Genomic DNA, 13,876 nt, shown 5'->3' on the forward strand with positions numbered 1-13,876 from the left:
TCTCTGCAGTGTTTTTATCATAAATGGATGTTGAATTTTATCAAATGCTTTTTTTAGCGTCTATTGAAATGATCATATGATTTTTGTCTTTGATTTTGTTTATATGGTGAATTACATGGATTGATTTTCATATGTTGAACCAGCCTTACATCCCTGGAATGAACACTACTTGGTCATGGTGTATGATTTTCTTGATGTAGATTTGAATACGTGTTGCTAGTATTTTGTTTAATAGTTTTGCATCCAAGTTCATCAGAGATATAGGCCTGTAGTTTTTTTCCCTTTAACTGTCTTTATTTGGTTTGGGTGTTAGTGTGATGTTGGCTTCATAGAATGTATTTGGGAGAGTCGCGGTTTTTTCTATTTTGCGAAGTAGTTTGAGGAGTATTGGGGTTAGTTCTTCTATAAAGGTTTTACAGAATTCACTTGGGAAACCATCTGGACCTGGGCTTTTATTTGGTGGTAAGCTCTTTATTGCTATTTCAATCTTTTTGATTGTTATTGGTTGGTTTAAGTATTCTATATCATCTTCTTTTTTTTTTGTGATATTGGGGTTCCTGGAAGCCCTTCTACCTCCGGGCTACAATCCCACACCTATTTTTACATTTTTTTAAAAATTTGGAAACAGGGTCTCCTAAGCCAGCACGCAAGGCTGGCTTCGAACCTGCGTGATCCTCCTGTCTCAGTCTCCCAAGCGTGGGGATTACAAGCGTGTGCCACCACACCTGACATTCTATGTCTTCTTGATTCAGTTTAGGAAGGTTGTATTTATCTAGGAAGTTGTCAATTTCCTCCAGATTTTCCATTTTGTTGGAGTATAGTTTTTCAAAGTAGTTTCTGATAATCCTCTGGATTTCTACACTATCAGTAGTAATGTCTCCTTTTTCATCTCTTATCTTCATAATTTGGGTTCTCTCTTTTTTTTAGTTAGGTTGGCTAGTGGTTTATCTAGTTAATTTTTTCAAGAAACCAGCTTTTTGTTTTGTTGATTTTCTGTATTGTTTTTCATTCTGTATTTCGTTAATTTCTGCTCTAATTTTAATAATTTCCTGTCTTCTGCTGGCTTTGGGGTTAGGTTGTTCCTGCTTTTCAAGGGCTTTGAGGTGTGTCATTAGGTTATTTATTTGAAGATTTTCTGTTTTTCTTATGTGAGCACTCAGTGCTATAAATTTTCCTCTTAATACTGCCTTCAAAGTGTCCCAGAGGTTTTGATATGTTGTATCTTTATTTTCATTTGTTTCTAGAAATTTCTTGATTTCACCTCTTACATCTTCTATGACCCATTCTTTATTCAGAAGTGTGCTGTTCAGTCTCCACCTGTTTATGTTGTTTCTCTAGGTCTTCATATAGTTGATTTCTAGTTTCATTCCAGTATGGTCTGAAATGACACAGGGAAGTATGTAACATTTTTAAATTTGCTAGTGCTCGTTTTGTGTCCCAGGATGTGATCTATTTTGGAGAAGGTTCCGTGAACAGCTGAGAAAAGTGTAAACTCCGCTGTTGTTGGGCAAAATATTCTATATGTGTCCAACAGGTCCATTTGGTTAATGGTATTCTTTAGTTCAGAGGCATCTTTACCGACCCTTTGTCTGGAAGATCGGTCTAGTGTTGTGAGAGGTGTGTTGAAGTCTCCCGGTATTATTGTATTGGGATTTATGTGTGACTTCATGTCACAAAGAGTTTGATTTATGAAAGTAGCTGCCCCTATGTTTGGGGCATAGATGTTGATTATTGTTATTTCCTCTTGCTGGATTATTCCTTTTACCAGTAAAATATGACCTTGTTTGTCTCTAATAAGTTTGGGTTTGAAGTCTAATTTGTTTGATATCATAGTTGCTACTCCTGCTTGTCTTCAAGTTCCATTAGCATGGATTACCTTGCTTCAGCCCTTTACCTAGAGTTTGTTCCTATCTTTACTTATAATGTGTGTTTCTTGTAAGCAGCAGATGGAAGGATTCTGATTTTTAATCCATTTTGCCACTTTATGTCTTTTTATTGGGGAGTTGAGGCCGTTTACATTCAATGTGATTATAGAGAGATAATTTTTAATTCCTAACATGTTAAGATCTTATTTCTGTTTGAGATACTGTTTATTCTTCTTGCCTAGTTGTCTACTGGATGGGAAAATCTTGTTTCTTTGGTTCTGGTGTGTATTACCTATTTCTTCTTTGCAGTTAATCTCTTTGAGTATTTTCTCTAGCAATGGTTTTGAAGACATAAATTCCTTCAGTTTCTGTTTGTCATGAAAGCTTCTTATTTCCCCATCTAATTTGATAGATAGTTTGGCTGGGTAGGAAATTTTTGGCTAGAAGTTGTTTTCTTTCAGAGTTTGGAGTATGTTACTCCAAGCCCTTCTGGCTTTCATGACTTGGTTTTGGAAGTCTGGAGTGATTCTAATTGGTTTGCCTCTGAATGTCACTTGGCCTTTTGTTTTTGTTGCCTTTAAGATTCTCTGCTTGGCTTCCACATTAGTCATTTTGACAATTATGTGGCGTGGGGAACCTCTTTTCTGATCCTGTCTAAAGGGAGTTCTGTAAGTTTCCTGGACCTGTGTATCGACCTCTTGCTCTATGTTTAGAAAATTTTCTGCTATTACTTCCTTGAAAAGATTATTGATGCCTTTGGTTTCACCTTCTTTTCCCTCCTCTATTCCAATTATTCTTAGGTTAGCTCTCTTAAAATGGGCCCATATTTTCTTCAATGTCAAATTCCTGCTGTCAGATTTTTTTTTTCTAAATTAGAAACTATGTGTTCATTTTTGGAGTGATCATCTTCTAGGAGCAAGATTCTATTCTCCATGTTGTCTAATTGGTTGTACTTTGAATTGAGGCCTTTACTTCAATGATTGCATCCTTTATCTCTTTTAGACTCTCTTAATTCTTTTCGAAACACCTCTATTATTTCTACAGTTATTTTCCTGATTTAATCTTCTAGAGATCTCTGAATTTCTTTGTTATCAGGTTCTGATGTTGTGGGTTGTGGGTATTCATTGCTCCATTGTTATTTCTCTTTCCCATGATTTCAGAAGTTTGTGCCCTATCTGGGTTCTTCCCTGGGTCACTACGTCTTCACTTAAGGTGCTCTGGATCTCAAGTCTGTGGTATCTCAGTGACCACTACTCCTTTATTGGGTTGTATCGCAAAGTCTCAGACCCAGGGAGTCAATCGAGGCTGCTTGAGACCATTGGAGGTGCCTGGCTGGGCATTTTCCCACGGGGAACTGCAACTATGGTGTGATATCTCTGCCACCGCCACTCCCCCACTGGGTTGGACTGCAAAAACCTCTGACCCAGGGAGACTATCAAAGCTGCACAAGTCCCTGGGTGTGCAGTACTAGGATTTCTCCTCTAGGTGTTGCAATTTGACTCACAGTTGTTGAGTGCGCTGATGTGTAGCTGTTGTGCACCCGGTGAACTCGCTGCTTCCGCCGCTGGCAATATGGCGCCAGTATCACGCTCTCGGCCGTGAGGCTGGCATATTTCTTTGGTTTTGAGCTCCACTCTGAGTCCCTGCAGGATGTGCTGAGCCCAGACCCTGGGAGCTTTAGACGCTCCTTGCGCCAAAAAAAATGCTGAATTACACCTGGCTGTTCTGCAGCTGCTCACCTCAGCTTGCTATCCACCCCTCCTCTCTGGAGCCTGGTGGTTTGTTGAGTTCGCTGATCTGGAGCCATCCAGTGAACTCGCCGCTGCCGCCAGCAGTATGGCATTGCTGCTGCGTCCTCGGCCATGAGGCCGGCGTATCTCCTCTCTGGTTTTGAGCTTTGTTTTGAGTCCCCCTCCTCTCTGGAGCCTGGTCCTGCAAGGGAAGATGGCGCCGGCGCCTCCGCGCTGTGGCTCCAGCCACGGCACTGTGGGCTGGTTTCTTTCTGGTTGTTCTTCCAGCCCTCTTTTTCTCTGTCCCTTGTATTTACAATTTTTATTTCTATGCTGATGGTGTTTTCTGGCTATGAAAGGCGCTGAGTTTGTGGTAATAGAGATCAGTTGTTAGCGGGACTTGTAAACGCCGCTTTTCTCTGTTGCTATCTTCCCGGAAGTTCCTATTTTTTATTCTTTATTTTGAAACCGGGTCTCCCTGAGTTGCAGAGGGCCTCACTAAGTAGCTGAGGCTGTCCAGTAACCACAGTGCTCCAGGTCTTAGCCTCCTGAATGCTGGGATTACAAGTGTGCGCCACCACGCCCAGCTGTATAAAAGCTTTAAACTGTTTTTGAACATGATAAAATACCATGTTCTTATAAAAATATGCTGTAACTGTTGGAAATGTTTTTCTTTCCTATCAGGTATAGCCTAAAAATGCAGCCTGTTGAGAAAATGCACCTTGCTGTAGTTGCCTGCGGTGAAAGACTGGAAGAAACGATGACCATGCTGAAGTCAGCTCTCATCTTCAGCATCAAACCTCTGCAGTTCCATATTTTTGCTGAAGATCAACTACATGATAGCTTTAAAGGCAGAGTAAGTATTTGTACTTAGTTAAGGTTGTAGGGTTAGGTATTTAATAGTATAAGTGTACTTTTTTGCTCTTTTTAACCACTTCTGCCTAGGTAGTGCAAATCTAGAATGTGAAAAGAATATTTTTGAACAGGAATAGGCAACTTAAAACCATCTGCCAAGCATGAAGATAATTTACTGACTATAGTCCAGATGTTTTGATTGAGAAATAATCAAGATAAAATTTAGTTCTGTCACACATAAGAGTAGAATCTATCTCAGGGGCTCTGTATTTTTTCTTTTTCTAATTGTAGTTGGGTCATTTTTAACATGAGGCTTCTACCTCATGGTCCTCCAGCTACCTCATCACCTCCACAGTCTATCTAACATGAAGAGAAGAGCCAGTGAAGAAGGGCAGTCCCATCGGGCATGGTGGTGCACGTTTTATAAACCCAGTACTTGGGAGGCTGAGACAGGAGGATCACATATTCTTAGCCAACCTCAGCTACTTAGGCCCTCTGCATCTTACTGAGACCTTGTTTCAAAATAAAGAATAAAAAATTGGGTTGGGAATATAGGTCAGAGGTAGAATGCCCCTGGGTTCAATTCTCAGTATTACAAAAACAAACAAAAACAAAGAAGGGCAGTCCTTTGTTTATCTTTAAGAATGCTTTCTAGAATCAGTTTTATTTTTGCTAATATTTCTTTGGCATGAATTTAATCATAGAACTATACTTAGTTATTAGTATAGAAATTAATTGGGGCAGCCTTAAAACCTTCTTAACAACAAAATTATACAAGAATTGGAGAGCAGATACCCGAAGAAGAATATATAAGAAAAAGAAAGACTGCCTGAAATCTTACTATCTTGTATTCTGAGACAGTGGTAAAGATGATGCCAATGATTTATTTCATATTCTCTTTCTCCCCTTCTCTCTTAACTAAATTAAGCTTTCAACATGATTTGAATTTTTATGCTTGGTTTATATATGTAAAAATTAGTTAAATTTGTTCATTTTGCATGTTGTGGGAAAAATACCACTTGCGATCTCAAGTTTTTAGTTTTCTGCCATACCATTTTTTTTGTGTGTGTGGTACTGGGGATTTTACTGATGGGCATTCTGCCTCTGAGCTATACTCCCAGCCCTTTTTTATCCTTTGTTTTGAAACAGGGTCTTGCTAAATTTCTTGACAGTCCTCTTTGAACCTGTAATCCTCCTCTCAGCCTCCCAAGTACTGAGATTACAAACAAGTGCCACCAAGACCTGGCTCTGCCAAAATCATTGAATCCAAAAAATATATAGGTTTACTTGAACTTTAAAAAATATTTCTGGTATTTGTTTATGATAAATACTTTTGTGATCTTGATCTCTTTATCTGGATTGTTTTCTAAAATATTAACTGAGTAAATTAATAGCATCCTATGGTTGAGTACAGTAATAGGCTGCTACTAATTGTAGAAAGTCTTGAAAATGTAATAAAAAGTAACATTGTAGTTACTTAATCTTAGGTGTAACCTCTACACCATATTTTAAAACTTAGATTTTTCTTTGACTATTTTTGTTGTTGTTGTTGTTGTTGTTGTTGTTGGTACTAGGGGTGGAACCGAGGGGCTTTTCTACCTTCGGGCTATACTCCAAGATCTATTTTATACTTTATTTGGAAACAGGGTCTCACTAAGTTGCTGAAAGCCTCACTAAGTAGCTGAGGCTGGCTTCTAGTCTGTGGGACCCTCCTGTCTCAGCCTCCCAAGCACTGGGATTACAAACATGTGCCACCACACCTGGCTATTCTTTGACTATAATAAGCAACATTGAGAATGTTTGGGTTTGCTGCTTTTTGGGGATAGAATATAGGGGACTCTATCTCCATGCTGCACCCCTAGCCCATTATATTTATTTGTTTTTAATTTGAAATAGAGTCTCACTAACTTGCTGTCCTTAAACATCCAATCTTAGCATTCCAAGTACTGGAATTACAGGCATGCACTACCATGTCCAACTTGGGTTTGCTTTTGATGGGAAAAAAAGTCAGATATTTCATGGAACATGCTTTTAGTACCAAGAAGTAACTTACTATAATGTTAAATGAAAAATGCCATAGATTTTGTTTCTGAGTTTGTGTTGAAGGTGTCTTTAAGGCAGTGGTACATGCCTGTAATCCCAGTATTTGGGAGGCCGAGACAGGAGGATTGCAGATTCAAGGCCAGTTTCAACTAAGACCCTCAGCAACTTAGTGAAACCCTGTTTCAAAATAAAAAATAATCCAAATGTAGCCCACATTTCTGTAATTTTAGTATTTGGGATGCTAATATTGCAGGTTCAAGGTTGACCTCAGAAATTCAGTGAGGTCCCTCAGAAATTTAGCAAGACCTTGTTTCAAAGTAAAAAGAATAAAAATAGGGCTGAGGTTATAGCTTGGAGGTAGAATAACCTTGGTACAATCCTTAGTTTTTTAAAAAAAGGATCTTTAAGTGATTCATAAGTTGGGAGGGAAAAATATTTAAAAGTGTTAGTCTGAACTGGGTGTGGTGCACACTTGTAATCCAGCACTTGGGAGGCTGAGACAGGAGGATCACACAGGTTCAAAGCCAGCCTCAGCTACTTAGTGAGACCCTGTTTCCAAATAAAATAGGTCTGGGAGTATTGCCTGGAGGTAGAAGACCCCCTGGGTTCCACCCGCAGTACCACCCCTCCACACACAAAGTGTTAGTCTGTTAGTCTTTTAAAATAATTAGTTGAGACAACAAAGCAGAATGGGACACAGGCATTCCCTTGAGCTATACTGAAAGATACTAATTGTTTGAACATTATCATAACTCAAAAGGATCATCTTTATCTAGACTGTCTTCTAAAACAGTCTGCTACAGAAACTACCTAGTTCCTTCCCCCATAGATCATTGCTGAATACCCCCCCCCCCCGTTTTTTTTTCAGTACTAGGGATGGAAGCCAGGGTCATTCTACCTCCAAGCTACACTTTCAGCCCCCTATTATTTTTTATTATTTATTTATTTACTTATTTATTTTTGTGGTATGGGAGATGGAACCCAGGGGTTCTGAGCTACACCCCTATTTTTTATTATTTTTTAAATTTTTGAAACAGGGTCTCACTTGAGTTGCAAAGGGCCTTGCTAAGTAGCTGAGGCTGCCCATGAACCAAGATCCTCTGGTCTCCTCCTCCTGAATGCTGGGATTACAAGTGTGTGACACCATCCCCTGAGGTAATCCCAACTGCTGGAAACCTGAGGCTAAGAGAATCACTTGTGCACAGGAGATCAAGGTCAGCCCGGGCAAAAAGCACAATCTGAGGCCCAGTCTTAAAAAACAAAACCCAACCCACTAACCATTATTGTATTGAAGCAACAATGATAGGTAGTATTTAAACTGAATCTGAAATAATTCAGTGTTTTTAAATGCATTTGTGATATTGAAGAGTATGTGCTCACCATAGATTTTCAAATATATTTTACTTTTCTGTAGTGATTTATAAAAAATTGACTTTACATATGTATTTATTAGGCTTTTTAATCAGGAATTTCCATGCACACTAAAACTATGCGTAAATGGACAAAATAGTTTTATTTTATTCTGACTTTAATTGTAAACTTTTTCTTAAATGCCCCTGGGGATTGAACCCAGGAGGCATTCTACCTCCGAGCTACACCTGCAGCCCTATTTTTAATTCTTTATTTTGAAACAGGGTCTCAATAAGTTGCAGAGGCCCTCATTAAGTAGTTGAGGAAGACCTCGAACCTGTGATCCTCCTGTCTCAGCGTACCAAATGCTGGAATTACAAGCATGTACCATCACGCCCAGCTAAATGTAAACATTTTTATTATACATACTATGGATTAGTGCTCAATTTTTCTGATTTTTTTTTTTTTTTTTTTTTTTTTTGATGCTGGGGATGAAATCCAGGGGCCTTCTACCTCCTGGCTACACTCCCAGATATATATTATATTTTATTTGGAAACAAGGTCTCACAAAGTTGCTGAGAGCCTCACTAAATATCTGAGGCTGGCTTTGAACCTGTGTGATCCTCCTGTTTCAGCCTCCCAAGTACTTGGATTACAAGCATGTGCTACCATACCTGGCTCAATTTTTCTGATATTAATTTAGGGCGTGAAAAATTTAGTCTGGTAAATCTAAGGTAAATACTTGCAGAGCACTTTCAACTTTGTGATTTTTTGATAATTTTATTTGGATCTTGATGGTGACATCTTTGTAGCATATATTTATTATGGTTTTAGACTTGGAACAAAACCAAGGAAAATAGAAACGAATTTTTCTCAGCCAGGTGTGGTGGCACATACTTGTAATCCCTGTGCTTGGGAGGCTGAGACAGAAGGATCGCACAGGTTCGAAGCCAGCCTCAGCTGGCTTAAGAGACCCTGTTTCCAAATAAAATATAAAAAATAGGTCTGGGAGTATAGCCTATAGGTAGAAGGCCCCTAGATTCCATCCCCAGTACCACCAAAAAAAAAAAAAGAAAGAAAAGAACCTTTCTCTTAATTGTACAACATAAAATGTATATGATCTTGATTTTTAATCTTATTTAATAAGTGTTAGCTTATGATATAGAGAAAGTGGAAATTGTAACAAATCTAAATTGGCATTATTATTATTATTTTATTTTTCAGCTCAACAGATGGTCATTTCTACAAACATTTAATTACACATTATACCCCATCACCTTTCCAAATGAGAATGCTGCAGAGTGGAAAAAACTCTTTAAACCGTGTGCTTCCCAGAGGTTATTCTTGCCAGTAAGTTTTTTCCTAAGTGTTTTATTGTTTTTTGCTTTTTAATTTAAAATTTATAACTGAGCATGGGACCACATGCTTGTAATCCCAGTACTTGGGAGGCTGAGACGGTTCACAGCCATCCTCAGCAACATTGTGAGGCCCTGTGTAACTTAGTGAGACCGTGTTTGAAAATAAAACATAAAAATAGGGCTGGGAGTTTAGCTTGGAGGTAGAATGCCCCTGAGCTCAATTCCCAGTACTATAAAAAAATAATAATAAAAGAAAAGCAATAACATGATAAGAGGAAAGCATGAGATTATGATAATTTCTCTTTGTTCTACTTTATCAGCAAGTTTACTTATTGATGTTGTAATATGAAATTTACTAGATCATTTAATAATATAATTTGGTTAAGTTTCTAAATAGAATTTTAATTATTTAAAGTAAAATATTTGAAACCTGTTAAATTGTTGCCATACTTTATTGTTACTTCTGCATCTTTGTAACCAGATGTAAGTAAATTGGTGCTTTATTTTTTCAAGTGATAAACGTTTTTGCTGAACTTCTCTTCCTTTAAAATAGATGGATAAAGCTGTGTGGTGGTGCATGCTTGAAATACCAGAGGTTGAGACAGGAGGATTGCAGGTTCTTAGCTAGCCTCAGCTACTTAGTGAGGCCCTCTGTAACTTAGTAAGACCCTGTTTCAAAATAAGGAATAAAAAATAGGGCTGGGGGTTTAGCTCCATGGTAGAATACCCCTGGGTTAAATCCCAGTACTGCCAGAAAAAAAAAAAAAAAAAGGATAATATAAGCTGTGCCCATGACTTCTCTCCTCCAAAGGAACTATGAAAACTTACTGATGTGATAATTATATAACCTTGACCTCTGGCTGGCAGTGACTCCCAACGGTGAACTTGGTGCTTTATGTAGTATCTTTTTAGTCTGCAAAGGACGAAATAATCTGAAAATAGACGATTTATTCTTGTATAGAAGCAAAATGTTGATTTTATAAATAATTCACTCCTTTCTCTCTAAAAAGAAGAACTGCACAGATACACCCCCCCTTTTTTTTTGTGGTACTGGGGATAGAACCCTTCTTCCTCCAGGCTACACTCCCAGACCTATTTTATATTTTATTTGGAAACAGGGTCTCTTAAGCCAGCAAGGCTGGCTTCGAACCTGCGCAATCCTGCTGTCTCCACCTCCCAAGCATGGGGGTTACAAGCATGACCACCATGCCCGGACAACCATCCCCTTTTAAATGAAGTCTTTAAGCGGGCAAACCTTCCCTAATTAGTCTCTACAGTTAACCATCAGATTTTCCCACCCTGATATTAATCAGCTAATAGTGAACTAAAAGAGAAGTGAGGTGATCTCAGCCCAGCAGCTGGTCTTTATGATGCCTGCTGAACTTCAGTTGCAGAAGGAGGTGGCTGCTGTGCAAAGGAACAGACTGAGGATCAAAGTCTTATGCTCAGCCAGGCGTGGTGGTGCACGCTTGTAATCCCAGTGCTTGGGAGGCTGAGACAGGAGGATTGCACAGGTTCGAAGCCAGCCTCAGCTAATTATGAGGCTCTCAGCATCTTAGTGAGACCTGTTTCCAAATAAAGTATAAAATAGATCTGGGAGTATAGCCTGGAGGTAGAAAAGCCCCTGGGTTGTTCCATCCCCAAGTACCACAAGAAAAGAAACAACAACAACAGAGTCTTATGCTCATTCTTTTCTTAATTAAAAACGTGTAGGTTGGCATCACTGAATCTTCCTAATACACCAGGGTAAGCAGTACATTTAAGTTTGCAGGGATTGGTTTCCAAAGTTTATGAACAAGTCAGCATTATAAATGAGTCTGGATGCAGTGGTGCACACCTGTAATTTTAGTTATTTGAGGCAGGAGAATCATAAGTTTGAGGTTAGCCTGGGCAACTTAGTGAGACCTTGCCTCAAAAAAAAAACCCACAAATAAATACTTCTCCCTCCAAACCCAAAAGGGGCTGGCAGTAGCTCAGCAGAGAGTACTTGCCTAGCATGTATGAGGCCCTGAATTCAATACTTGGCACCCTCTTACCCCCAAAAATATTACTCTTGAAAATCTTTGTGGAACATGGTGGAGATGTAACATCTCTCAAAAAGTTTAGCATGGCCAATCTTTCATCTCTTGACAACTGTCTTCACCTATGCTAAGTGCATATTTAATTTATCGGGAGGCAGTAAGCATAGAAATGAGACCATGGATTCTGGAGCCGCATGGCATGGCATCCAGTTTGGTCCTGTCACTTACCAGTTGGCACTGAAATGATATGAAGCTGTCTGTGTTACAGGCTAAGGGAACAAGTTCAGAAGGTCTTTTTTTTATTGGTTGATTTCTATATTAATCTCAGAAATTTAGGATTTGAGTTAAGAATCCACCTTAAGTTAGTCTTATTTCCATTATAAAAAACATTTTCTTTGTGATCTTTGAAGATAATGAATTTGTCCTCCCAATTGTTATTATTGAGTTTTTTAAATTTTCTTGTATTTATTCTCTAAAAATTGATACAAAGATTAGCATAGTATCTTTATGGATGGCATTGCCAAAAATGACAGATTTAGGAAAAATTTCTCAACTTTAAAGTGTAAATTACCTTTGGTATAACTTTAATAATTAAATCCTCTTTTGTTTTTAATAAATAAAATTGTTAATGATTCATATATCTCTCCTCATAGCTAATCCTGAAAGAAGTTGACTCGCTATTGTATGTAGACACTGACATCCTCTTCTTACGACCTGTTGATGATATTTGGTCTTTACTAAAGAAGTTTAATTCCACACAAATTGCTGCAATGGCACCAGAACATGAGGAACCTCGAATAGGATGGTACAATCGCTTTGCCAGACATCCATACTATGGGAAAACTGGAGTGAACTCTGGCGTTATGCTGATGAACATGACACGAATGAGGAGGAAGTACTTCAAGGTGAGCTCCTGAGGCAGAAGTTGGTTGGTGTGTAGCTCTAGAAATTGTTTGCTTTCCAGTTTAGTTTTCTTTTATTAAAACTCCGACTATTCAAAATTTCCTATTTATCTAGGATAATTGAAGAAAAATGTGGGCATAGTATTCTGTTTAGTAGAGCATTGCAATAGGTCAAACCAAATGTCATTACACAAAAGGACATAGAATAACAATGCATCTTATCTCCCTAGAAAGTCACTGCAAGTAGTTGCTACTTTGTAGCTAAACCATAGAATACTTAACCCAAAGCGCAATGTGTCTTAGGCAACAGAGTTGTGATCAGGAGATTAGCCTCTACAGCTTATAGGCCTGGTTTAAATCTTGGCACTTGGTGCCAGGTAATGACCTTGGGTAAGTGTGGATTATCTCTGGGTTTAAGTTTTCTCATCTATACAGTAGAATGACAACATAATAATGCCAGTGTCTTAAGGCTTTTGTGAGGATTGAGTTAAAACATTGTATGTATATGTAAGTGTTGACTATTGTGCTACACTTGAAACTGACTTAAAGTCCTGGTATATATCTAATCTCTTAAATTGCAGGATCAGTGGAAGAGTTAGATTATTTAATTTCACTGATTGTGCCTTCTGAGTACGTCACTGTGTTCTGCTTACGTTTCATGCAGATGCTTTTGAATGTCCTAAGTTGCAGGTCATTGTAGTTTGTGGGCTTCAGGGTCAAGTGGTTTGGTGTAACTTTGCTACCTGTTTGCTGTTTAACCACCAGCCAGTTAGTTTGTTTTCAGTTCTCTCAACTGAAAAATAGTAAATAGATTTATTTAAGTTAGATTAAAAAAATCTTTTAAAATGTTTAGAGTGTGGCACTTAGTAAGCAATTTTTTCCCCTCATTTTGTGGTGCTTAGAATTGAACCCAGGGCTAGGCAAGTGCTTTACCACTGAGCTGCATCCTCAGCTCTAGTGAAAAGATTTTAAATTTTAACTAAAAACAGCAATTTCTGAGCAAACACCCACTGTTAGCTTTCTATCCACTCTATTTCTTATGTCTAATTAGGGCTAAATTAAACATTAAGGGATATTATGTCTTATGATAGTTTATATGTGTATTTATCATACATTTTTTTTCCTCTTTCTCTTTGGTGTACTGAGGATCAAGCCGAAGGCCTCGCACATGCTAGACAAGTGTTCTTCCACTGAGCTACATCTCCAGTTTTGTCACCATAGTTTCTTGTAGATAGGATTTACGTTGTTAATTTATTTCTCCTTTCTACATGTGTGATTTAAACTTTCCGCTCATTTAGAGTTGTTTTTTCTTCTCTTATTGGTAGCAGTACTCCTTGTAGCCATAACTAGTGTGTGCCAACATTTCAGTTTTAAAAGTCTTGACTGTTGGTACACATACTCTTATATTCTGTTGATCTGGTGAACCTGATTTCTTAGCCTTCCATTTTCTTACCTTAATAAAAATCTTGATTTCAAGCCGGGCGTGATGGTGCACACTTGTAATCCCAATACTTGGGAGGCTGAGATAGGCGAATCATGGAGGTTCAAAGCCAGCCTCAGTTATTTAGTGAGGCTCTCAGCAACTTAGTGAGACCCTGTTTCAAAATAAAGAATAAAAAATAGGACTGGGGTGTCACTCAGAGAGAAAATGCCCCTGGGTTCCATCTCCAGTACCACCCCCCCCAAAAAAAAAAAAAGATTTCAATTCAGTTTTGTCTCCCAGAATTGGATACATTAATGAGATGAATGCTG

General features: G+C 38.4%; 1 protein-coding gene across 2 annotated transcripts in view; it reads left to right on the forward strand.

The window, feature by feature from the left end:
• The window catches only part of GXYLT1 (glucoside xylosyltransferase 1), a gene marked incomplete at both ends in the record, with an annotated part of 49,398 nt that overhangs the window by 20,949 nt on the left and 14,573 nt on the right, over positions 1 to 13,876 (forward strand). For both annotated transcript variants that reach the window (XM_080705755.1, XM_080705756.1), the window contains 3 exons: positions 4,280 to 4,451; positions 9,068 to 9,193; positions 11,876 to 12,127. In XM_080705755.1, coding sequence (XP_080561881.1) covers positions 4,280 to 4,451; positions 9,068 to 9,193; positions 11,876 to 12,127 — 550 coding nt within the window. The remainder of the gene's footprint in view (positions 1 to 4,279; positions 4,452 to 9,067; positions 9,194 to 11,875; positions 12,128 to 13,876) is intronic.

This window comes from Muscardinus avellanarius (assembly GCF_963383645.1).
Source record: "Muscardinus avellanarius genome assembly, chromosome: 11".
Taxonomy (NCBI): Eukaryota; Metazoa; Chordata; class Mammalia; order Rodentia; family Gliridae; genus Muscardinus; species Muscardinus avellanarius.